This window comes from Salmo trutta, chromosome 39 (genome assembly GCF_901001165.1).
Source record: "Salmo trutta chromosome 39, fSalTru1.1, whole genome shotgun sequence".
Classification (NCBI taxonomy): domain Eukaryota; kingdom Metazoa; phylum Chordata; class Actinopteri; order Salmoniformes; family Salmonidae; genus Salmo; species Salmo trutta.
Window position 1 is genome coordinate 21,307,196 of NC_042995.1, and position 25,300 is coordinate 21,332,495.

A 25,300-nucleotide genomic window follows, 5' to 3' on the forward strand; every position below is an offset into this window, starting at 1 on the left:
CTGTTCAGCAAGAACAGGAGCAAGGCAAGTTTCATACCATCAGCCGTCGGGCTGCTGAACAGTGGGACATAGGATGATGCAGGCCCAGTACACGGTCAGACAGTAAGCCGCAGAGACTTTGAACATGTGAAAATGTAGCCTACATGTGTGACTTGTGTACTAACTTTCCAGTTTTCCATGCTGCATGTAATATATTGTGTTGTGTTTGTGTATTTGTAGGCTGACGTCACAAAATGCCTTTCCATGTAAATGGCCAATAAAGTATAGATCTGTACTATACAGGATTCTTGGGACATCCCTACCCCATTGAAGTTGAAATGTACAATGGTAATGGTAAGTGTTATGGTTCTGGTTAAGGTTAGTGGTTAAGGTTAGGATTAGGGTTTAGGGTAGGGCATAGCTGCGGTAAGTAGTTTGGAGGTGCAAAATAAATTGGCCCGCACTACAGAAGTCTATATCTGTCAGCTAACACAGGACTCGTAAAGGCCCTGTGCACTACTTTTGTATATTTTTTTTACTAAATGTATTTGTATCTGAGTGTTTACCAGAATTTGTAACTTGAGTCTCATAATTATCTGTACAAAACAGTTAATCTGATAATACTTGCTCGATATACATTTTCCAGTTTCTTGAAATACTTTGCAAATGCAACTTATTTCTATGTGAAAACTGAAATGGTCAATTCATTCCTTTTACTAGATGCTCTTATCCAGATGAACCTACAGCAGTGAGTGCATTCATTTTCTTTCTGGTCCCCCTTTGAAATTGAATCCACAACGCTAGCATTGTAAGCACCATGCTCCACCAAATGAGCCACATCATCTCATCACATCACATCATCATAAACCACTTGATGTTTCAATGTACTCAGGTACTGTATTGTGCATTGCTTTTCTTTATGGTGATGGCAAGTCTACAGGTACAAATCTAGATGACCAGCCTATGTACAATACAGTAATGCATATTTACATTAAGTGGTTTGTAAGTATGGTAAATTAATACTGCAAAGAAAGGGGTTGTTTTCCATCTTATTTGATCAAGAAAAATATTTAATTTGATGTGGGCATGTTTTGGGTCTTTGCATATAACTTTACTGGACTAGTAAAAGCCCAGTGCACTACTTTATAAAATATTTTTATTCATATTATTATTCATATTATTTTTAATTCCGATTTTTCAGGGGGTGCTGCAGCACCCTCAGCACCACTTCTTCTCGCGGCTATGGTGTAGGGACGTCCCAAGCATCCCGGATAGCACTGACCATAACGTGTAACGTAATGAAGGACCCCAACCCGATTCCCACACTGCCTCTTGCTCCAAAGAAATGCCTAGTATCCTCGCTCTTCTTGCTCCCATTACAGTCCTTTTAGACGGGGTTCTTTGCTCCCATTAATACTTATATTGTAACAAAATCCCTGGCTACAAATGTTGGGCTCCACCTATAACATCTGTATTCATTTCATACGAATTAGCCCACTGCTTCCTGTGTGCGCACAACACCTGCCCTTGAAATCCACAGATAACATCGTAAAGGACTACGGGTGATTTGCATAGAAGCAACACACTTTTTTCTATTTCACAAAATTGCTGTCACGTCCGTTCCATTATTGCGCTTGTGATGTCAGTGGATTTAGGTGCCCGTCACGAATGCCTGAAGAATAATGATGTGTCTCGTCAATGAGCGTTTCTGTGTGGGTTCCATGTCCTTCAGTTTAGTGGCTGGATTCTGATTTTACCCTCACTGAAAACACCTTGGATTGTGGACTCGGGATCGCTGCTTTACGTGCAGCCCTGAACACAAAACCTGCGTTTGTTTTGCGCGGATTGTGTAGCGTGTTTTATTCTAACTTTATGCACGAAATGGAATGCAGAGTATTGTCAATTCAGAGTCATGTTGTCAGGGGATATGTTGGCAATAAATCGGCATCATTTCCGTTACAGGTAGGAATCTATTCTATTCTGATACAACGTTTTGATGAGCTAATGTAACGGTATTTCTTTCTATTTATTGAGTAGAGACAATTGTGCGCGCTTGCAGGTAGCAAAAGGTCACATGGCAAATATCCTTTTGGCGCTCGCAAAGGTGATGACAATCCCTGAACACTCAAAGGAAATAGAGATGATAGTATATTTTACATGTAACAATCATCAGACGTATTGTTATGGCGAGAATATTCGTTCCATGATCATGCCTGTCAGATTAGGCACAACACCGTAGTATGGATGTGTGCGACATTCGTGAAGAACATTCGGATCAGACTCTTGCAGCAATGCAATCTCATCAATAGGGTCCGTGTGTCATCCGTTCACCCTCGTCCTCCTCATAATCAATACCATCATGACATCCCCTTTTTTCCCATCCTCCTCATCACATTAGACACTGCTGTGATTTGGGTACCATGGTGGTCATTATTTTCATGGACAGTTGATTGTCATCCAAATGTACAGGTCTGTCATAGATGATGGCCGTAAAGGCATTTCAATTAGCTGGGAATCCTCCGTTTCTGCTGTCCTCAATTAGCTGGCAATCCTCAGTTTCTGCTCTCCTCAATTAGCTGGGAATCCTCTGTTTCTGCTGTCCTCAATTAGCTGGGAATCCTCTGTTTCTGCTGTCCTATCAGTTAAGAAAGACAGCAGAGAGATTCTGCATGGATAACTGGCGTATTTAGCATATATTCCTCTGACTGACGTCACTAAAGAGGAGACAGGAGCTTGTAATATAATTATCTTGATTAAACCCTGAGGCCAAAAACAATTCACTAAAAGGATTTACCTCCTGTTTCAATTGTTTATATTCACTGGCGATTTTAGCATGTACATCTTGGTGGGGCAAACTCCCCACATTTTTTGGATACATGCCATCAAAGCCACTACACAACACAACACTAAACAATACATTAATTGCACTATGACGTGACAAATGGGGCCCACAAACTGTTAGGGCCTACATAAAGCTGTCCCAACAGCAGAGCTTTCTTTTCAGCACCATGGAGTGAATCCTTACCACCGCTACACCTGGATATCAGTGGAGCCTTGTCTGGCAGCGAACCAGTTCATTCAGCCTCATTTACTGCCTTTGTAAAAACATAGCTGATATGGCTGACTTGCTTAAATGAATGTGGATTTTACTGACAATTGAGATGTACAAACTATGGCATAAGGGGGCGACAAGCGGACAAGAGGCAATCCGTAATTTCGAATAAGACATTAATGAGCGAGCCTGGACGGACGTAGTCAATATAACTATTTGTTCAGCACTTTTGAAATGCACAGCGACAGAATTCAGAACATGGGCCATTCTTACAGTATTATCCCTGTACACCAAGTCAGAACCGTAGGATAAATAAAGGGGGCATTTAAGCAGACAATGAAAGCTCTTACAATATTCAATGATGACATTTCTCTAAAACAGGCTAAAGGCTACATGTGCACCAGAAAATCAGAACAGTAGGCTAAGTTATGAGTGGAAAGGGTGAGGCACAATGGCTACTAACAGCTTACTACACAACATACACTTAGTATTACTTGCTTAGCTACAGTATACATATCTCCCTGGCATATGACATAATTTATTCAGCATCATACAATACATTTTTGGACTCACCTTGTTGTGCTGCAATCATTTGAACAGGAAGGTGGTGCAGCGGACCTTCTTGTGGGCAAATTCTGGCATCAAACTTTGTCATGAAAGTCTTCCATTCTCTGGATTTATGGTGCTTTCAAGACAACTGGGAACTCTAGAAAAACAAAACAAGGTTGATTCATGACGTCAGTGATCTTCAGGTCGAAAAGAAAGAGGCCAGAGTTCCCAACTTGGAATTCTGTGTTGTATGACTGTTCAAAATGTATTTTCCTAGTCGGAGCTCGTTTTTTACCGAGTTCCCAGTTGTCTTGAACTTACTGAAGTCTGAGATTTTCCTGTTCCGAGTTCCAGTTGTTTTGAACGTGGCAGAAGTCATGCTGGGCTGACAGCATGGCCAATGTATTCAACCTGGCCCATGTTGTTGCATGTGAATGTTTATCCTTTTAAGCATGGAAAAGAGACCCTAAAACCTAAACTTGGACCACATACCCTCTCCACTGAATAGTAGGCTAGTAGGCTAGTGATTGCATTGCAACACTTGCAGTTAGCCACTGATTCCTTCCAAACCACTCATTGTTGAATTTGCGATTTCCAACTTGTTGTATAATGTTTATGTCCAATGGCCGAGGAGCACAAATACGTTTTATCTATAATTTCTCTTCATAATGACAAGGATTGAAAAGGATTTGCCAGTAGATTGTCCACTTGATTCATGATGATGACCGCTTGTCTAGCTTGCTAGCTAAGATTTTGAAAGGTTGAAATGATCAGTCCAATCAAAGCTACGGTAGATAAAGTACCAGTCAAAAGTTTGGACACACCTACTCATTCAAGGTATTTTGACTATGTTCTACATTGTAGATTAATAGTGAAGACATGAAAACTATGAAATAAAACATATGGAATCATGTAGCAATCCAAAAAGTGTTAAACAAATATAAAGATATTTTAGATTCTTTAAAGTAGCCACCCTTTGCTTTGATGACAGCTTTGCACACTCTTGGCATTCTCTCAACCAGCTTCACCTGGAATGCTTTTCCAACAGTCTTGAAGGAGTTCCCACATATGCTGAGCACTTGTTGGCTGCTTTTCCTTCACTCTGTGGTCCAACTCATCCCAAACCATCTCAATTGGGTTGAGGTTGGGTGATTGTGGGGGTTGATGTTGAGATGTGTCTATTACTTGAACTCTGTGAAGCATTTATTTGGGCTGCAATCTGAGGTGCATTTGACTCTAATGAATTTATCCTCTGCAGCAGAGGTAAGTTTGGGTCTTCCTTTCCTGTTGCGGTCCTCATGAGAACCAGTTTCATCATAGCTCTTGATGGTTTTTGCAACTGCACTTGAAGAAACTATCAAAGTTCTTGAAATGTTCCGGATTGACTGACCTTCGTGTCTTAAAGTAATGATGGACTGTCGTTTCTCTTTGCTTATTTGAGCTGTTCTTGCCATAATGGACTTGGTCTTTTACCAAACAGGGCTATCTTCTGTATACCACCCCTACCTTGTCACAACACAACTGATTGGGTCAAACACATTAAGAAGGAAAGAAATTCCACAAATTAACTTTTAACAAGGCACACCTGTTAATTGAAATGCATTCCAGGTGACTACCTCATGAAGCTGGTTGAGAGAATGCAAAGTGTGTGCAAAGCTGTCATCAAGGCAAAGGGTGGCTACTTTGAAGAATCTCAAATATAAAATATATTTTGATTTGGTTACTACATGATTTCATATGTGTTATTTCATAGTTTTCATATTTTCACTGTTATTCTACAATGTAGAATAAAAACCCTTGAATGAGTAGGTGTGTCCAAACTTTTGACTGGTACTGTATAACGTGATTTGACGTCATTTTATCTGTGGCCAATGACCTTGAGCCTTCTTGGATGGGCACTTCTATTGTAAATCTATGGCAGCACCCAAGGGCCGTGAATTTTCAAGCTCTCCCTATATATTTACGGTGACGTAGTGTCCCCATTACTGACTGGACACTGAGCCAATCACAGTGCAACTAGAGAACATTACCAACCCCTACGCTCCGTATATTCCTCTGGCTGCCCCACCACCACAGAAAGCACTGAGCTAGGCTGAAACACCTGCATTTTGGAGCTGCCTTATTCAAGAAAGCAAAAAAGAGACCATGTTTGTATGTGGCTTTATTAACGACATATTTATTTATTACATTGTTTGCAAACTGATATGTGACACGTATTAATGCAAAACAGGCATGTTGCATGTTATTTTGGGATTAATACGTGTCACATATCAGTTTGCAAACAATGTAAAAAATGATTATTGAGTTAATAAAGCCACATACAAACCTGGTCTCTTTTTTGCTTTCTGACACCAAGTCAGAACCGTAGGATAAATAAAGGGGGCATATAAGCAGATAATGAAAGCTCTTAAAAAGTTTGATGAGGACATTTCTCTGAAACAGGTTAGAGGCTACATGTGGGGCTCAAAATGACAGGTCGCCACTGGTTATATCAATCTGTTGCATGTGAAGTCATGTAAGTGAAATCTATTAGTGTGGGTACTCTAAGTCAAAACCATTGCCTTCTATTTATAGAAAGGTCAAGTCATGTTAAAAAAAAATCCCCTTGGGGTAGCCTGCTCAATACAGTGCAGGAGTCAGTGTCAAAATGAGGCTTAGTAAAATGGCTGGTAATTTGAAACGTGTAGGGCTGTTCTTGCTTTGTGGACTATTTCTACCATATAAGGTGGACTTAGCTATGTTTAATTTCAATAGCCCAGGAGACCCTCACTGTTAGTCACTGACTCAACAGCTTTATAGGTCCAATACATTTCAGAATTGCATGCATTAAACATTATGAAAAATGTGTTTTTAGTTGTGGAATAATACAAAGGTATGGGGGGGGGATGTCCCTTTTGAGGGCTGTTTCAATTACATTTTTAAACGGACAACACATCTCTAAATCTGGCCTTTTGTATAGCCTAGATCAGGGGTATTCAACTCTTACCCTACGAGCTACGGCGCCTGCTGGTTTTCTGTTCTAAATCAGTCTTTGATTAGAGGGGAACAATGGGAAAAAAGCAGTGGAACTGGCTTCGAGGTCCAGAGTTGAGTTTGAGGGGCCTAGGTGATTAACCTACCCACCACTGGAGGCTGCTGAGGGTAGGGCGGCTCATAATAATGGCTGGAACAGAGCAGATGGAATGGTACCCGATACCATTCCACCTATTCCGCTCCAGCCATTACCACGAGCCGGTCCTCCCCAATTAAGGTGCCACCAACCTCCTGTGCTACCCACATTGTTCGTCTTCTGCTCAATGCTTCGATTAATGCTCTGTCTGTCTCTTCCACAGGTGCTGGGGTTTGAGGTGGATTCAATCAACTCGGTACAGTTCTCCAATCATACAGGTACATATAATATAGAGCAGGTTTGGGGTCATTTCTATTTACATTTTAGTCAATTCAGGCACTGAAATTCCAATTCTCTTAAATTAAGAAAATGTGGAATTGGAATTTGGTGAACTTTATGAATTGCCTGGAATTTCTAAAAGTATAAAGTACCACGTGTTGCTGTCTTGTATAGTTTTAACCCTTCCTGAAAGGAGATTATTTCACATTTGTGAGAGAAGAACAGTGTCTTTACTGTTACTGTCATTGCTGAAAGATCTTGACGTATTTTGCGTATGCTAATAATTTTCACATACCCTTAAAGCTACCTGCCTCCCCCTAACCTACCACTATATTTCCACTATGACTGCAATCAACCTTTATCACATGAAACAAAATCTCTTCCATCTTGAAAGTGGAGCTGTTGATCAGGCTCACGTCAGGAAAAGTGTGATGAAAAGATATGGGTTTTGTGTTTTGTGTCACATTCCTCATTGTGTCAAGTTATCAGACAAGTTCTTGGGTGGAACAAAGTGTCACTGGTTGTAATGGTTAAAGTGACACCACATGTACAATTTGTCCTCTCTTAAGTGGAGAAGATGAATTGTCTGTCAGGGCCAGTTCAGGACACAGTCTCAGGATTGTATTTAGCTCTACATGGGATCTGACTGGGGGATAGCCTACACGCTGACGGTGCAGGTGGTCTGAGAGAAACGGAAACGATGGCATAACAAGAGGCTGCTGTTGAGCCACACTACAGTATAGGCTACTGCACTTGTTGACTTTCTCTCTCTCACACACACACACACACACACACACCTGCCCTGCTTAATAGGCCTTTGAGTTTCTTAATAAAATAACACGTTTGTGATCATCTTCAGTGCCACTGGTGTGTCTTGGGTTATTCATTAAGAAGTGTTTCCAACAGGGTTCAAACCTGGGTCTTCTGTGCCTTACAAAACTGTGTTAGCCCACTAAGCCTACACAAATAATCAGGTCTCAGACAAGGTTACACATGACGCAAGCTTACACGAACTACCTCCTTTACACTTTCCTCCCCTTTGACCTCCTCCTGCGCCTCACATAAACCCATCCAGGTTACAGCACCAATGTGATCAACTGTGGTTTGATCCTGGGTCTCTTGTATGCCACGAGACTGTGTTAGCCCGCTCTAGTCATTCATTGATTACAGCTCAGCGTTCAACACCATAGTGCCCTCAAAGCTCATCACTAAGCTAAGGACCCTGGGACTAAACACCTCCCTCTGCAACTGGATCCTGGACTTCCTGACGGGCCGCCCCGGAACAACACCTCCGCCACGCTGATCCTCAACACGGGGGCCCCTCAGGGGTGCGTGCTCAGTCCCCTCCTGTACTCCCTGTTCACTCATGACTGCATGGCCAGGCACGACTTCAACACCGTCATTAAGTTTGCCGATGACACAACAGTGGTAGGCCTGATCACCGACAATGATGAGACAGCCTATAGGGAGGAGGGCAGAGACCTGGCAGTGTGGTGCCAGGACAACAACCTCTCCCTCAACGTGATCAAGACAAAGGAGATGATTGTGGACTATAGCAAAAGGAGGACAGAGCACGTCCCCATTCTCATCGACGAGGCTGTAGTGGAGCAGGTTGAGAGTTTCAAGTTTCTCGGTGTCCACATCACCAACAAACTATCATGGTCCAAACATGTGTCCCCGCACATTGATTCTGTACTGTGGTCCCGTGTGGCTCAGTTGGTAGAGCATGGTGTTTGCAACACCAGGGTTGTGGGTTCGATTCCCACGGGGGACCAGTACGAAAAGAAAAAAAAAGAAAAGAAAAAAAAATGCATGAAATGTATGCATTCACTACTGTAAGTCGCCCTGGATAAGAGCGTCTGCTAAATGACTAAAATGTAAATGTACTGGTACCCCCCTGTATATAGCCTCGCTTGTTATTTTACTGCTGCTACTGAATTATTTGATACTTTTATTTTACATTTTTTACTTATATATTTTTTACTTAACACTTCTTTTTATTTTTTTTCTTAAAATGTCTTAAAGTATTGTTAGTTAAGGGCTTGTAAGTAAGCATTTCACTGTTGTATTCGGCGCATGTGACAATTAAAATTTGATTTGATTTAGTCTCAGGAAAGATTACTCATCAACATGCGAGCAAGGTTCTCTGAACCACCCTTGTAACAGGAGCCCCATTTGGAAGGGACACCCTGATGCTGAGTCCCATAGCTATGGGGCAGAGATTAGCAGTCAGTCTCACAGTAATCTCTCTCAGATATCCAAGGATTCTATGTCCCAAACCATGGACCCCTATTCCCTATATACAGTTGTGTGCTACTTTTGACCAGGGCTTATAGAGCTCTGGTCAAAAGTAGTGTACTATGTAGGGAATAGGGCGTCATTTTGGATGCAACCTCCAGGCACCGCCAATCACAGCCCAATCACTCCGCTGCCTGTTCACGCCTCACTGCCGCACGAGTCACCTGCCGGCGGCCCCATGAGCCCGTCACATCCACCACAGAGGAAATCTTCAGAGGGACTCCAGCTCTATTGTGATGTCGATAGTGACAGCAGAATGCACTGGATGCCGCTAGGGCAATTATGTAACAATTGTGCCAAATGTTTTGGGGTTGTGGACGCTGTTATAGCCTAGTATAGTAGTTGTACAGGGTCACCTAAGGGAGGATGGGAGGGGGCTGTTGGTCTTCGAGCTGAAGGGGAATGACATGGTAGACACCAGTGTGTTTGTGTGTGCGCACGTCCGTGTGTGTCTGTGGAAGAAACGTGAACGAGTGCTAATTGAGATCGCACCACTGTCAGGCTCCTCTCGGTTTCCGTCTCTCACTTCATCTGTCGCTCCGTCTGGGAAACCACGGATGCCTGCCTGAGCCCGATGAGCAGCGTGTGCAAGACGGAGAGGAAGTGAGTGATTGTGAGGGAGATTAAAAGAGAGCAGAGGGATAAGTACACTGTGTGTGTCTGACGTATGTTTGAGGAATGACCCTATCTATTGCACCGCGTCTGTCAACATATGAATCAGCCAGCCTCGTGTGCCCGCTGGTGTTCTTGCTAAGTGTTCATTCATGGGCAGATGTCCTGGAGAGCAGCACTGTGTCAAAGAGACAGTTTGACTGCTGAGCTCATCCACTTGAATGTGCCAGGTCGCTCTCGCGAAGTAGGTTTTTAACCTCAAAGATCTTTCCCGGTTAAATAACGGTAAACATTAATCTAGAAGGATCTGTACTGTTCACGGAGGGGAGGCACTGTCCTGCTATCGTCACCCCTATTAGAGCTCTCCCCTCTGGGCTTGGGGCCCAAGCTAATCCCTGGCCCCTCAGCCCTCACCATGCTATATGCTAGTCCCATAGCCCTCTCTGTCCACTTGTCACACAACTCCCTGTGTCCTCTCAGCCTCCCCACGCTCCCACAGCTTCTGGGTAATTGGTTAAACGTCCCCCATTTTTGCTTTGATACAGTGTTCACACCTATCCGAATGCATACAGTCCAGCAGTACAAATCAACCGTGTTTAAATCCGCTTTAAATCCGGAAGTTTACGTGATTCCTCTGAGTCAGGGGAAGACTTGGACAACCAGGTGATGGGTTTTCCTTACTAATCAGTGACCTTAATTCATCAATCAAGTACAAGAGAATAGCGAAAACCCGCAGACACTCGGACCTCTGTGGAATGGGTTTGACACGTGCTCGGAGTTATTTAACCTTAAGTTTGTTATTAAGTTCAGGTTTAAGTTATTTTGAAGGCGCCAACAACAACAAAAAGAGTTGGTGCCTCTAGGGCAATTCAGACGGCTAATGAAGGATTTTTTTTGACTGAAGAATGCGTTTGTTTTCGATGATCGCATTTGCTTTTTGTGTATTGGTTAATATTGATGTGTATAGATGTGTGTTTGATACAAGGCTCATCTGTTAAAGATACCTTGGTCTCAGCATGACTCTCTACAAATAAAGAAAAAGAATACAGATTTATTGGGACATCATTATGCCCAAAAAATGCATAACGATTAAAAGACCCCGTACACATCGCTCATGAATGATCCATCTTTGAGTGCCTTAACATTTGTTGCCACCTAAACCAGACTCATTCCTCCGGATGTTTTGTTGTTAGCTGCCATTCTTATGTCCCTGCCCTGGGTTAATGGAAACGTATTTTTTGAAAAGGCTTGGCTCAGACTTATCCTTTGTAAGCAGTTCCAGTTTGGTTAAGGATGAGAGAATGCCACATCTTGACTACTTCTTCAGGGTTTTTACTGTAGTTCCTTTCGGGACAGGAACATGCAATATCGATTGGACCGTTACTGTATCTACTAACTCAGTCGTAGTTTTCTCACGAGCACACAATCGCACACAGTTCACTGAGTTTCTGAAGATGTGTGGAACGTCAGACATCATTTAGATTCTGGAACATCATAGCAATGGAGGCCAAAACCCCTGCTCCTGTCATAAGGGCCACTCCGCTCATCACACATCAAACATTACTGCAATGAGGAAGATTCAGACTTTAATTATGTCAGTGACTTAGGCTAGCTACTGCAGTTTCATCTCTGGCTGTGTACCAAATGGCACCCTATTCCGTACAGTGGCAATAGGGCTCTGGTCAAAAGTAGTGCACTATATAGGGAATGAGTGCCATTTGGGATGTAACATTTGTCATTTCCTATGCCTAATAGTATTTTTTCAAGGTTTTAAATAACAATGTTTTTGCTGTGTGTGTGTGTGTGTGTGTGTGTGTGTGTGTGTGTGTGTGTGTGTGTGTGTGTGTGTGTGTGTGTGTGTGTGTGTGTGTGTGTGTGTGTGTGTGTGTGTGTGTTAGCTTTAGGGGGGCAAAGTGAAGCAGGGCCTGATGGGTAGATTCAGCTCAAAACACAGTGGCAGTTATCTTCCCAGTGGGGAAGGATACGCAGCGTCTATCTCTTCTTCACATGCTGAAGAAAACGTGTTTGTGTATGTGTGTGTGTCTTGGATTGTGACGAGCTGAAAATGCTCTCCCCAGCAGCGAATCATGCAATTGCGACAGCAGAAAATTATGACGACAGAGCCAGCCTTTATCACAAAGATTTCTCTCCTTCCTTGGCTCCCTCCCCCTCTCTGTCTCTGTCTCTCTCTCACTCTCTCTCTCTCTCTCTCTCTCTCTCTCTCTCTCTCTCTCTCTCTCTCTCACACACACACACAGACGAGCAGCGGCAACTCTTTATTGCTCTCAGCCCCTCAGGCTTTCTTCTGGCCTGTTACTAGGCAACTAGCACCACACCATGTGATCTGCTGGGTGACTCACCTGAAGTGTGACATCACAATTCCTGCGGCAGCGACACTGGTCTCTGACAAAATGCTGGTTGCCCCCACAGCCCCGCACATTTTTTTTCGCATTTGAGGGAGCTGACGGCAACCAACATGCCCCATGTCCCATCCACCTTCCTGAGAAGCTGTCTCACTGTGGCTGGGGGCTTCTCTAGGCCCCCTCTGTGTAGAAAAGAAATCAGCACTGTTAACTGTTGTTTTCATCATTTAAACCATAGAAATTAATGAAGATACTAGCCTGTGTTGTGAACTGTCAGTTGTTCTGATTGCGTCCCGATTCTCCACACTTTCCCCAAAGTTGCACTGGCTCAATCCCCGTCATAGATTTAAAAGCATTGGTGGAGGAAGTTTTCACCATTGTTAAATCCATTACAGGGGAAGTGTTGTCACTCTGTTGTGGAGTTGTCTCCCTGACCCCTCACCTCTAAACTTGACCTCTGTCCCTAGGTTACTCCCACTGGAAAGGCCAGGTGCTGACCGCGGACGAGCTACACGTCCTCTACGAGGGGATCAAGCTCAACAACGTCCACCACTACGACTATGTTCTCACAGGTGAGACGCACACACAGAAAGAAGTGAAGGCTAGCGGTAGCAGTGCTAGCAGACTGGGGATGGTTGTTAGTTTATATCAAGTCTTTATTTAGGATTGGTTAGACTGTCTTGTACACATTCGCCGCTAAAAGCTGAATTGCTGTATACAGACAAAAAAGAAACAAGAAAAAAAAGGAGATAATAGCTAGCTAGCTGAAGGAATGTTTCATCGAGAGCGGCTAGCTAAGTCAATAGCTTCATAGAGTGCCTGCTTCTGGTCAAAGCATAAATTCTCTTCAGGCAGATGTTGTTCTCGTCAGTCCTCAGCTCCCTCTGCAGCTTTCCAGGGAGAACACAGGAAGCAGTTGATGGACATGAGCCTCGCGAGGTCACCCAGACAGAGATGGTGTCGGGCTGCAGGGTTTACAGAACCTAATGTCAGTCAGGCTGTCAGATGTTCGCCCACAGCCACTGTTCTGTGGTGGCCGTCATGCTCTGCTAGCCCTGGCCCAGAGAGAGAGAGACGGAACCCAAACGCTGGCACTCCCTGATGGATTACGTCTCCTCTCCTATCACCTTGAGAGGGAGAGGAGAAGAGAAGAGAGAGGGAGAGAGAAAGAGGGAGCAGACAATAAGAGAGAGAAGAGGGGAGGAGAGAGTGAAGGTCATGGTTTTATTCTCTCCGAGTCCTTGTGAATCTGTCGAGGTGTGAAATGTAGCCAAACTGGAAAGTGTTGGAACAGCTACATTCTAGAAAGCAGACTATTGTTTGGTCAGCTCTTTTATTAAGACGGACTGCCAGACATTTGGAAGTAATCGTTACGGACACACGAGTAGATATCATGGATACAGTAGTCGAGACTTAAGTACTGTTAAAAAAACATAATTTAGGCTACGCACTGTATATCACCAACAACGAAAAGGTTCACCTTGAATCGACTCTTAGGTTTGTCAGTTGAAACTTTGTCTGTAAGAAACATAGCTTACAAATGGGACTTACAGATGTCTCTGCGGTCAGGTACATGGGATGAAGTACTCTGTGTGTATCATCCTATAAGTGGATAACCTGAATAAGAGGAGTTTGAGTTAGAATCTAGCCGTGCCAATTTCCCAACTCTTCCCATGGCCCTAAATCTTCGTCATTTACAGATCGGTCAAAAGTAAGAAATATGGTGGAAGCTCAACTAATACACTGATCGTGTAGCGCATGGGGATGTGTGAAACTTACTCCTTAGCCTGAAGTGTCCCCACTTGCGCTGCCAAATAGCTAGCTTCAGGAGGGAGGTATGTTTGCAAGGCAGAGGTCCTGGGTTTGAGCCCTCGGTATGAGCCAAAATTAGGAGGAAGCGGTAGTCGCTAAGCAAGCAGTGTGTCGTTATTTATACTCATACCTACCCAGACCCTTCAGATTGGCAAGAACTAGGGTTAGGGGCTAGGAAGGGAATTGGTGTTGAGACAGTTAGCCCCTGTGTGTTTAAATCAGCCATGAGGACATGGGCTTTCCCTCACTGAGAGCCTGGTGGCCGAGCCCAAAAGTGAGGCGCACACGCAAACGAGACTTACATCAGCATTCCCATTGAATCATCTTCCTCTCTTCTGACCTTTATCTCCCACGTACTGCAGCGGCAGCAGGTCCTGCACACACACACACACACACACACACACACACTGTTAATTGTGTCCCCTCTGAGAAAGCACTGACACACTCACTGTCAAACCATGATCCCCGATCCTCTCATTAGAGCCCTGGGTGAGGGGTTGGTTTTGTCTGCAGTGAACTGTATAAAACTTTATTGAGACATTGAGGAGTTTGCTTTGACCCAGAATCCTCTTCGCCCCTCAGGGTACACTCGAGACACTTCCTTTCTGGAGATGGTTGTGGACATCGTACAAGAGCTGAAGAGGGCCAATCCTAACCTTGTGTATGGTGTGTATCCCTCGCTATGTCAACCCTACGTGCGTGTGTCTCACACATCTGTTCAAATCAACCGTTCTCGTTTGCCTTTTCAGTGTGTGACCCGGTGCTGGGGGACCATGGCTCCATGGTGAGTACTTTGTGCGTTTTGTGTTACGCTGCCTGTATTTTGTATGTTTTATTGAACAGAGCAGAAAGATTGGAAGAGTTCATCATAGACAGCGGGCCGGATTTGAACCCACACTGACAGTGGTAGGTATGTATCCTACACAATCCAGGCCACCAGAGAGTACTGTAAGTTTAATGAGGGATCAGATGGGACTAGTAAGTGATGTCACTACTCAATTGCCTGTTTTTGTCTGTCTGGCAAAAGTTCAATTCAAGTCAACTATTTTTGGACGAGCTGCGTATGTAAAAAGGCATATTGAGCATTTGTTGATGGATAACGATCTCCGCTGTCCGTTGAAAAACCACTGGCAAATCTTTCAGACACAAAATCGCCTGACTGCCTTAGAGCCCCACTTTCACTTTCTGTTATCCCTTGTCCTTTCTCTGTCTGTCTCTCCCTGTGTTTCTCCCTGTGTCACTTCCTGCCCCTGTCTCTCTCCCTCTATCTCGCTCCCCCTCTCTTACTGGAATCTCTTCTTTACCTTTATGGGCTGAGCGTCGGGTGTCAGTCAACATGATGTCATTGTTGCGTCATGGTGTGGGTGTGTGACGTGTGTGTGCGTGTGTGTGTTGCGGAGGGTGGATTGGGGAAGGATAGACCGCATCTCATTTCACAGTGACAGATTAAATTAGCATGAGTGGAGCTGCCCTCGCTGTCTACAGAGAGAATTATGCGGAATAATTTGCTCGATTGTGACTCACTGTGCGTGCGTGCGTGCGTGTTACAGTGTGCGTGTGTGTGCGTACACTAGTATTTGTGTGTGTGTTTGAGCAGAAGGGCGTACGTGCATAATGTTTGTTGATGTATATAGTGACGTTGAGAAAATGGTGTGTATACTTGTTGTGCTCATCATTCTGATTTACTCAATACATCCATCCTTTCCTCGTCCCCTTTTCCTCGTCTGCTCTGATCTGAGCTAGGCAGGAATTTCAGCTCCGTGTAGATAAATAAGGGCTGATGAGGAGAGGCACTTCAGGTGATTGAGGTGCATCCTGTGTGTGTGTGTGTGTGTGTGTGTGTGTGTGTGCGTGCGTGCGTGCGTGCGTGTGTGCGTGTCTGCTCACCAGTACTGATGGGTTTCTTTCTGTCTCCAGTACGTTCCAGAGAATCTGCACCCGGTCTACAAGAACAAGGTGGTGCCAGTGGCCGACATCATCACACCCAATCAGTTTGAAGCAGAGTGAGTAATATTGAACCTATACAGCTGCTGTGTGTGTGTGTGTGTGTGTGTGTGTGTGTGTGTGTGTGTGTGTGTGTGTGTGTGTGTGTGTGTGTGTGTGTGTGTGTGTGTGTGTGAGAGACGGAGAGTTAAATCACCACAGGGACTGTATCGTATCTGTTACGATCACTATCATTAAACCTCATCCACATCCCGATCAGCTACATCGATGTCATTTTACTCAATATCCTATCAGCTGATAAACAGATACACCAAAGGCCTATGTATGGCGTGGAGCATGTCAGTAAGATGGCTGCTACGCTGAGTGATACCCAGTCACTCCTCTCTGTGTTTGTCTGCTTGTCTTTTTGTCTGCATTCCTCCGTCATTTTTCCTGTGTTGGTTTGTGTGTGCTCCACTGCTTCTCCCCTCGCTCCTTTCGACCCTACTTCTAAACCACCTCCTCCGCTCATCACTGCAATCCCAGTCCTACTGGTGCACAGGGTCCCTCTGGTGGATACCCAGGGAATGAAAGATGAATAATCATATACTGTATGTTGTGTCTGAAGTGTTTCCACAGCATAATGATGGTCTCAGTCGTTTAGCTTGGAGATGATAGCGTAAATGTTGCTCACTGTCTCTTACTATGGTCACTAGAACACTGTTTGTTGGTTGCTGTTTACAATGGATGTGGTGTTAGTGTCAAGCAGAGGAGGCTGGTGGTGGGGGGGAGCTATAGGAGGACGGGCTCATTGTAATGGCTGGAATGGATTGAATGGAACGGACGTGTTTGATACCGTTCCATTTATTCCATTCCAGCCATTACAATGAGCCTGTCCTCCTATAGCTCCTCCCACCAGCCTCCTCTGGTGTCAAGGTTAAATTAGCGTGGGCATGTTTGTGTGTGTGTGCGTGACCTTATTAATGTGCCCGTGTTTGTCCTCCAGGCTCCTGACAGGGAAGAACATTAGCACAGAGAAAGATGCAGTGGAGGTGAGTCTTACCATAGAACATGCAACAGATATATTATGTTGCAAAGTTGTCCTCAAGTCATGTCGAACTTTGTCCATAATCCATGGGCCATGTTTGAATACCAATAAAATGGATTCTTCTTTCCTTGAGGTATTCACTGATATGTAAGTAAGCGGATGGCATCCACCCCATTGTTTTCACCAAGCCTCCTCTCCAGCTGTGATTACCTCAAGGAAAAAATAAATGAAGGGTGTATTTAAAATAAGATGTATATTTTAAGGAGAGTGGAACCTTTACCATATGTTTTTATGCTTTATTACACTGAACTAAAATAAACGCAACATGTAAAGTGTTGTTCCCATGTTTCATGAGCTGAAATAAAAGATCCCAGAAATGTTCTATACGCACAAAAATTGCACAAATATGTTTACATCCCTGTTGTGCTATTAGCATGCTGGAGTGTACTATTAGCATGCTGGAGTGTGCTATTAGCATGCTGGAGTGTGCTATTAGCATGCTAACTGCAGGAATGTCGACCAGAGATGTTGCTAGATAATTGAATGTTAATTTCTCTACTATAAGCCGCCTCCAACGTCGTTTTAGAGAATTTGGCAGTTCGTCCAACCGGCCTCACAACCGCAGACCACGTGTAATCACGCCAGTCCAGGGCCTCCACATCCAAACTTCTTCACCTGCGGGATCGTCTGAGACCAGCCCCCCGGACAGCTGATAAAACTGGGTTTGCACAACCGAAGAGAAACTGTCAGAAACCATCTCAGAGAAGCTCATCTGTGTGCTCTTCATCCTCACCAGGGTCTTGACCTGACTGCAGTTCGGCTTTGTAACCGACTTCAGTGGGCAAATGCTCACCTTCGATGTCCACTGGCACGCTGGAGAAGTGTGCTCTTCATGGATGAATCCCGGTTTCACATCAGTACCGGGCAGATGGCAGACAGTGTATATGGCGTCGTGTGGGTGAGCGGTTTGCTGATGTCAACATTGTGAACAGAGTGCCCCATGGTGGAGGTGGGGTTATGGTATGGGCAGGCATAAACTACGGACATCGAACACAATTGCATTTTATTGATGGCAATTTCAATGCACAGAGATACCGTGACGAGATCCTAAGGTCCATTGTCGGGCCATTCATCTGCCGCCATCACCTTATGTTTCAGCATGATAATGCACGGCGCCATGTTGCAAGGATCTGTACACAATTCCTGGAAGCTGAAAATTTCACCAGACATGTCACCCATTGAGCATGTTTGGGATGCTCTGGATCGATATGTACGACAGCGTGTTCCAGTTCCCGCCAATATCTAGTACCAATATCTATCACAGCCATTGAAGAGGAGTGGGACAACATTCCACAGGCCACAATAAACAGCCTGATCAACTCTATGCGAAGGAGATGTGTCGCGCTGCATGAGGCAAATGGTGGTCATACCAGATACTGACTGGTTTTCTGATCCACGCCCATACCTTTTTTTTAAAGGTATCTGTGACCAACAGATGCATATCTGTATTCCCAAGAAGGGTGGAGACGGGATTGAAGCCCTGTCTCTGCTGGGGAGGCATGAATATGGGCTGGGTGTTACCAACTCAACCATGGCCCTGCACAGAAGGGTGCATTTTTTAAGTATTTGATTTTGAATAGGGAGGTTTAAATGTAGCAGGAAGTTTACCTTTTTCCCCTGGCTGCTGCCTCCTTCCCCAGGTGATGGACCTGCTCCATAAGATGGGTCCTGACACGGTGGTCATCACCAGCTCTGACCTGCCCTCACGTCTGGGTGACCGCTTCCTTGTGTCCCTGGGCAGCCAGAGGACGTGTAAGTGTGTGTGTGTGTGTGTGTGTGTGTGTGTGTGGTCAAGAGTGGGCAAACTAACAATGACAATGAGCAATTGATGTAACTGTCATGGTTTTATGTCCCATCATTGGTCATTGGTGGTACATTTCCTCTTCTTGCATCTCCAGTGATGCCTGATGGTACCAAGTCCACCCAGAGGGTCCGTATGGAAATCCCCAAGGTGGACGCTGTGTTTGTGGGGACAGGGGACCTGTTTGCTGCGATGCTGCTGGCCTGGACTCACCACTACCCCAACGACCTCAAGGTCTGCAGTGTGTACTAAAGCCAGTTATAAAACCTAGAGGGCTCATTTGGCACAAAAGACTGTGATTGTAAGGTGTAGGGTGAAGTTGCCCCTAGACTATTGGTCACCAACCAAAATGCAAGCCGAGATCTACCGCTCAGATTATTTTTAAAACATGACTTAAAAAACGTACGCCTATGCAACATTAACCAATTAAAAACAGTTCTGTAGTAATGAGGTTTGTGCAGTAGGCTATAGGCCCAATACATTATCACTGCATATTGGCTACGCTCCAATTGCCCTGCCAATGTTGTTCTTCTAAGGCCATTTTTTAATTATCTACATGTTTAAATGTAGGTATATGATCACACTGGTAATAGATAATTTGTTGTATTCCTTGTGTGGCACAGCTGGGTGAGCATAATAATTTGGTCTTTTTTTTTTTACTAGACTGATGGCCTGCATCTGATGGTCAATCTGAGGGGAGGGAGGGAGCAGCGGTGAGGCTGCCTCTTACCCGACTCACCGTCCCTCCTCTCTCCCTCCCTCCGCTCGGAAAAGGGGACACTGTCTTCCAGCTGATGGTGAAACTTAAGTCGCACTGCATTATTTCTGCCTCATGCACCAATTCATGTTGTTACTCCTATGAGCACAGAAAATGAAATATTCCTTGATATTAAAAAAGACACAAGCCGCTAATAATAACAACGCAAGCTTATCGGAACACTTTCCGATACTCATTCATTGCATCTGCAGTGCTGGTTGTAGTGTGAGTGGAAGTAGGGAGAACACACATTTAATGACTTGTTGAACAAAGTGTTGACAGTGCTAAATAACAACTTAAACAGGAACTTACTTACTTATAAAAACATCAGCACTTTGCTGTATTCGTTGAGTCTCTCCCTAGTCATGGTTTTAAAAGTTTTGAAATCTCACATTACCAACTTTGCTGTGCGTTCGAGGCTTCTTTTTACAGTCTATGGCGCAAGGAAACTGTAGACACGGAGATCTGAGTTATGTGATTGGCCAGCGGTAGACATATAGGTGCACTTGATTTGCCCTCTGGGCCTGCCGGGTAGGCGGACTTCTACCTTCAGACACATGAAATGGTTCAAAATGGGAACACTTTGCCTTCCTGGCGCTAGGGCTGCTGAATCAAGTGCACCTACCACCAACAGCATGAAACAAATTAAAAACGCAAGGCTTTATCATTGGGTTTTTCACTGAAATGTTTGGTGACCGACTAGGAATGGCTTGGAGATGGACCAATCGCGATCGACCGGTTGTTGACCACTGCCCTACATGCTGATCTTGAGTCAGTTTTGCATTTCCCCCACTAATGGTTAAGATTGGGGAAGGGGAAGATCTTCCTAGATCTAGGGGAAACTTCACCCCGGAGTGTGATAGTAATGGCCTTCCATGGCCCTGCCCATGCTGTCATAGAAGCAATCAATAGAATAGATTGGAGGTGCACCCTCTAGGTTTTATAGCTCTCTCTTGTATAGCTAAAGCTCACCACTGATACTGTCAGCATCATACTTAGAATAATAGTGATATCAATCAGTCAGCTACGTTCCCACCATTCAAACTTCCCCCCAAAATTCTCAAGGTAAGGTCAAACTTGATAGTTCTGGTATGCTGGAGCTCTTACCAATATTTCAAAAATTGTCTGGACCACTGAAGGGGTGCTCAGTCCTAGGATTTTATAACCGCAATTGTAAAAGAAGGATCTGGATGGCAGCTTAATTTCCTTTGAAAGTTTCAACATTGCTTTGACAAACAAGTCTCTCTGTCTTTCTCTCTCTCTCTCTCTCTCTCTGTTAGACTGCATGTGAGAAGACTTTCTCAGTCATGCATCACGTTATCAAGAGGACCATCTCCTATGCTCACGGTAAGACAAAATCAAGCATCATTTGACTCACTGTAAGAAGTGTTTGTGTGTATATGCGCTTGTGTTTAAGATGCTTGAGCATTCATTTGCTCCTTCTGTCTTTGTTTTTCTCTTTCGCTGGGTGATTCTCTCTCCTCTTTTTTCCCCCCCTCCATCTTTCTCTCTATCTCTTTCTCTCTTTCAGAGTTAGCAGGGCCTGGCCGAAAACCCAGCCCGCCTCAACTGGAGCTGAGAATGGTTCAGAGCAAAGCGGACATTGAGGACCCCGCCATCGTGATGGAGGCTACTGTCCTAACCCTATAGAGACTCCACCCCCCATCTCCCACCACCCCCCACCCGCGCCACAACCGCACAATGTATAGGTGTTGTACATTTTGATCTGTAATGTGACATTGCCTTAGAAATCTCTTACAGAGCACAACATTTCCATATGAGGAGACTTAGCAGGGTATGGATGGACAGACGGGGGGTGAGCAGAGGAGGGGAAGACCTGAGTGGGCCGGGGTGGGGGCTACTGCACCTCAGACACCTCTTTTCAACAACCTGGTCTGTCTCGGTCTCTCTTCATCTCTCCCACTCCCTCTTTGAGCTCGCCTAACTTCTTGGTTTGTCCTGCACACACAGCTTCACAGCCCAGGCCAGCCCAGACCTAGACTATTCCAAGGCCAGGCATCACAGGGCTTATTGGAGTTGCAGCACTAGCTAACTACGGTGGCAATGTGGTGGCCCAGGCTAGCTAAAGCCTAGGCCGAGGTTATATCTGGCCTGCAAAAATCAACCAACCAACAATCTTTCAATCAATCAAGCCTTGTGAAATATATGCACAGCTGAGGGCAGAATACTGATCAGGGATGGGATAGAATCTGAGGCACTTATTTGAGTGGAGGAGTGGCGGTTTCTAAACGTTTTACCTCATATGTCACAACAGGACAATGGTTTTGGGTATGTTGATTCTTAAATCAATTGTCTATGTTCAGTGCTTAGATCATGATCAGCGTATGATCATTGTAAGCACGTCACTAACTTTGTGGTTGTATGTTTTTGTTTGTTGTTTGTTATTTACAATGTGTGAAATGCTGGAGATCTATCATTTCAACATTTGTTGATGTATGACCCTTGTGTGTTCAAATTTCAATGTTATTGGAATGACCATGCGTATGTCTTTTATTTTGTTCTTAATTGGTTGCAAGGACTAGCAAGGATCATCTACACTGTTCATTTTATACATACAAATTAAGCAAAACATTCATCTACTTTTTTATGTATTTGTATATTTACATATCTTGGGCAGATATAATATTGATATGGTTTCTCTGTCTGTGCCAAACTTGTGAAATCAAATTATGTTAGAGACTGCCAAACTGGCTGTTTCCTGAAACAGACATGAAATTGCAATAAAGTTAATATGAATCCTGTTATTTAGCCAACTTGCTGTAAGTTTTCTGTCTGCCCCTGCTTTGTTGGGAATTCTCCATATCTTACGCTCTGTTCTGAAGAATGAACAATGTGGAGAAAGCCAATTTGATCTTTCTGGTGATGCTATGTTACAACCATTTATCCTCAGACAGGGGGAGTGTCCGTGTGCAGGACCAATCAGGGGTTAGTTCTGCTCTGACTGACATGTACTTACTCCTCAGCTTTTCATGAAACCAGTGAACTGTTTAATCTATGTTCCAACTGTGCGTTACTGTACATTTGTGTGTTTGCGTGTGTGTGTGTGAGAGTATGTACATGTATGTAAGTGTATATTTCCTCTGTAATGGGGTTTGGGGGGTTTAGGGGAGGGCATGGGGTTGTAGTTTTTAAAAAAAAAGAGAAAAAAAAGAAGAGAAGCAATGACTTATCATCCAGAAACGAGCCTTTCCGGTGCTGTCGTAGGAATAACCCAGCTGCTGACTAAGTCAGTGGTGGTGAGGTTTGTTGGCTGTGCCAGCTTTTGAACCCAAATACTGTATGTGGGCATTGAACTCCAAAACGGAAGCACCTAAAACTGCCATTGAGTGGTCCGAGTGTGTACTTTGAGTAGGAGCTTGGGGGAGTTGGATGGTCGAGGCTGTCTGTGTCTTCGGACAATATATATATATATATATATATGTTGGTCTGAAGTGGGTTGCCTTGCAAAATGGAGTCTGGTCACATAACTAAATCTTCAGCTCTCCCAGTATTCTGTGGGAAACCATGGAAACAACATATTGACTGTTGTTGCAGCAATGTTTTAGCACATTCCCTGGGGGAAACGTAGAGGGATAGTTCACGGTGGATTACAAAATATATGTTATTTATACATGTATATAGTATATGTATAAATATGTCATGTACTGTGGATCATGAATCTGTGTTAAAGATATGGCCAATTTCTGAAACATATATTTGAGGGCGCTGCCTTGAATCAGATGGGACATTCCAAAGTATCTTCTTCCCTAACATTCAGCCAATAGCACGTGCAGTAGTGGTGAAACAAAAACAAAATGGGTTAAGGATGATTGTTGACATGTAATGGTGTGCAACATTTTGTGTCTTGGTCTAGAAGAAATGCCCATGTAGGGGATTACATGTCAACAATCATCCTTAACCCATTTTGTTTTTGTTTCACCACTACTGCACGTGCTATTGGCTGAATATTAGGGAAGAAGAGATTTTGGAATGTCCCATCTGATTCAAGGTAGCGCCTAATTAAATAAAGGTTAAATAAAAATAAATTAAATATGTTTCTTTGTTTGGACCACTGTGTTTGCTGTAGTGTTGGCTCTATCCTAAAATAGTCCCTTTGGCAAAGTATCATAACATGTACTCTTGCCATGTGTATACAAGAAACAGTAGGCAACACTAGAATATTAACCATGATGTCAGTACAGAAAGGGAGATCTTTGACTAATGCAGCATTCGTGACCAAGTGGGAGGTGGGAATTTACAAGTTGTGAAGTCGTAAAAACTAGTTGGTTGCAATTTCCTGCTTTGAACTCGTCGAGAAACGCTGATTGACTAATGGCCAACAAGCTGCGAAAACCATAAACTAAAAGTACAGCTGTCACGCTTGTAAACAAATTATAGTGTTCAAAAACCATATTCATCGATTTTTTATAAATAATGTTTTGTTGCATTTAACTGCCGGAAATGCTATTATCGAGGTTATATCCTTAGTAGATGATGTCAGCATGTAGGAGAAAGGGGAGCTCAGGATGGTGGACAAGTTTCCCACAAGTAATTACCAGTTGGAGGGCCATTCAAGTGGATTTTTCCCAGTTGTATGTGGTAAATTCCCACTTCTCACTTACGAATGCAGCATTAAGCGCAACTGAGTGCCCCCTACTACCCCCTGCCTTTGTAACTGTATCTGTCCCTTAGTGGTTTTAACAGTGACCAGTCTATGCTTGGCTCTTTTGTTTTGTTCTTATGTTGAAGATTTTCTGTTTACATTTTCTTTTCTCAATGGGCAAACAATGAAATGTATTAACTGTTTGGTAAAGTTTTTAGTGCTTCGTTTTTTGAGCCTGAATATTTTATAACATGTTACAATGAAGATTGTAGTGTACAAATCCACATTTATAATATATAATATGTATGTTATGATGCAATAAAAATAAAGTAATGATTATATTATATCCACCTGCTTTTTCCTGTAAGTAAATGAGTATCAACACACTGCCAAAGGAAGGGGCCGGTCAAGGAAGTCCATAGTTGGCTGAAACTGAAAGTATGTAAAAAATGTAACAGATAAAAATGACATGCAAAAAAATGTATATTTGAAATAGACAGGTGTTTGCATTTTGTACATTCAATATCTACCTGCAATGTCGGGTAACTATCTTTCCTGGTAACATATCCCATACGATGCTTGTCATATACGTAAGCCAACGCATGCCTATCAGGGGACACTTTACTACAAGCAACTAATATGAATATTAATTTCCTCCAATACAGCAGACAAACAAAGGTTGACCATTTCAGTGACACTGGTAGTGTGCTTGTCGAAAACTGTATATCTGTATGGCATGGTCAATGAATGATCATACTCACATATGCTGTCTACCTATACTCAACTGATCACAGGTATACCAGTTTGCACAGAGTTAGAATACCTAAGATGATAGCTATAGGCAGTGCTTGACTTGGACTTAAATTGGTTCCGGTACTGTTTATATACAGGTGCAGGAGCTCCACAATACTTTTGAGATAATATTATATAAGAGGAACAGGAACTCAAGCAGTAGAACATTTGAGGTGCCGGTACTTAGCTCCTTTGGCAGTGTGAGGTCCTGCCCAAGTCAAGTACTGTCTTTACACCTACTTTCTGGAGGGTCATCAGTACTG

General features: G+C 43.7%; 1 protein-coding gene across 1 annotated transcript; it reads left to right on the forward strand.

Annotated features, from left to right (window-relative positions):
- The first annotated feature begins 1,525 nt into the window (after positions 1 to 1,525).
- Positions 1,526 to 22,416, forward strand: pdxkb (pyridoxal (pyridoxine, vitamin B6) kinase b). The gene is made up of 11 exons (XM_029740894.1): positions 1,526 to 1,941; positions 6,913 to 6,967; positions 12,709 to 12,813; positions 14,636 to 14,719; positions 14,803 to 14,837; positions 15,971 to 16,056; positions 16,983 to 17,028; positions 18,725 to 18,836; positions 18,983 to 19,119; positions 20,923 to 20,989; positions 21,174 to 22,416. Exons 1-11 carry the CDS (start codon positions 1,852 to 1,854, stop codon positions 21,290 to 21,292), a joined length of 936 nt encoding a protein of 311 aa, XP_029596754.1. The 5' UTR covers positions 1,526 to 1,851; the 3' UTR covers positions 21,293 to 22,416.
- Positions 22,417 to 25,300: the final 2,884 nt, after the last annotated feature.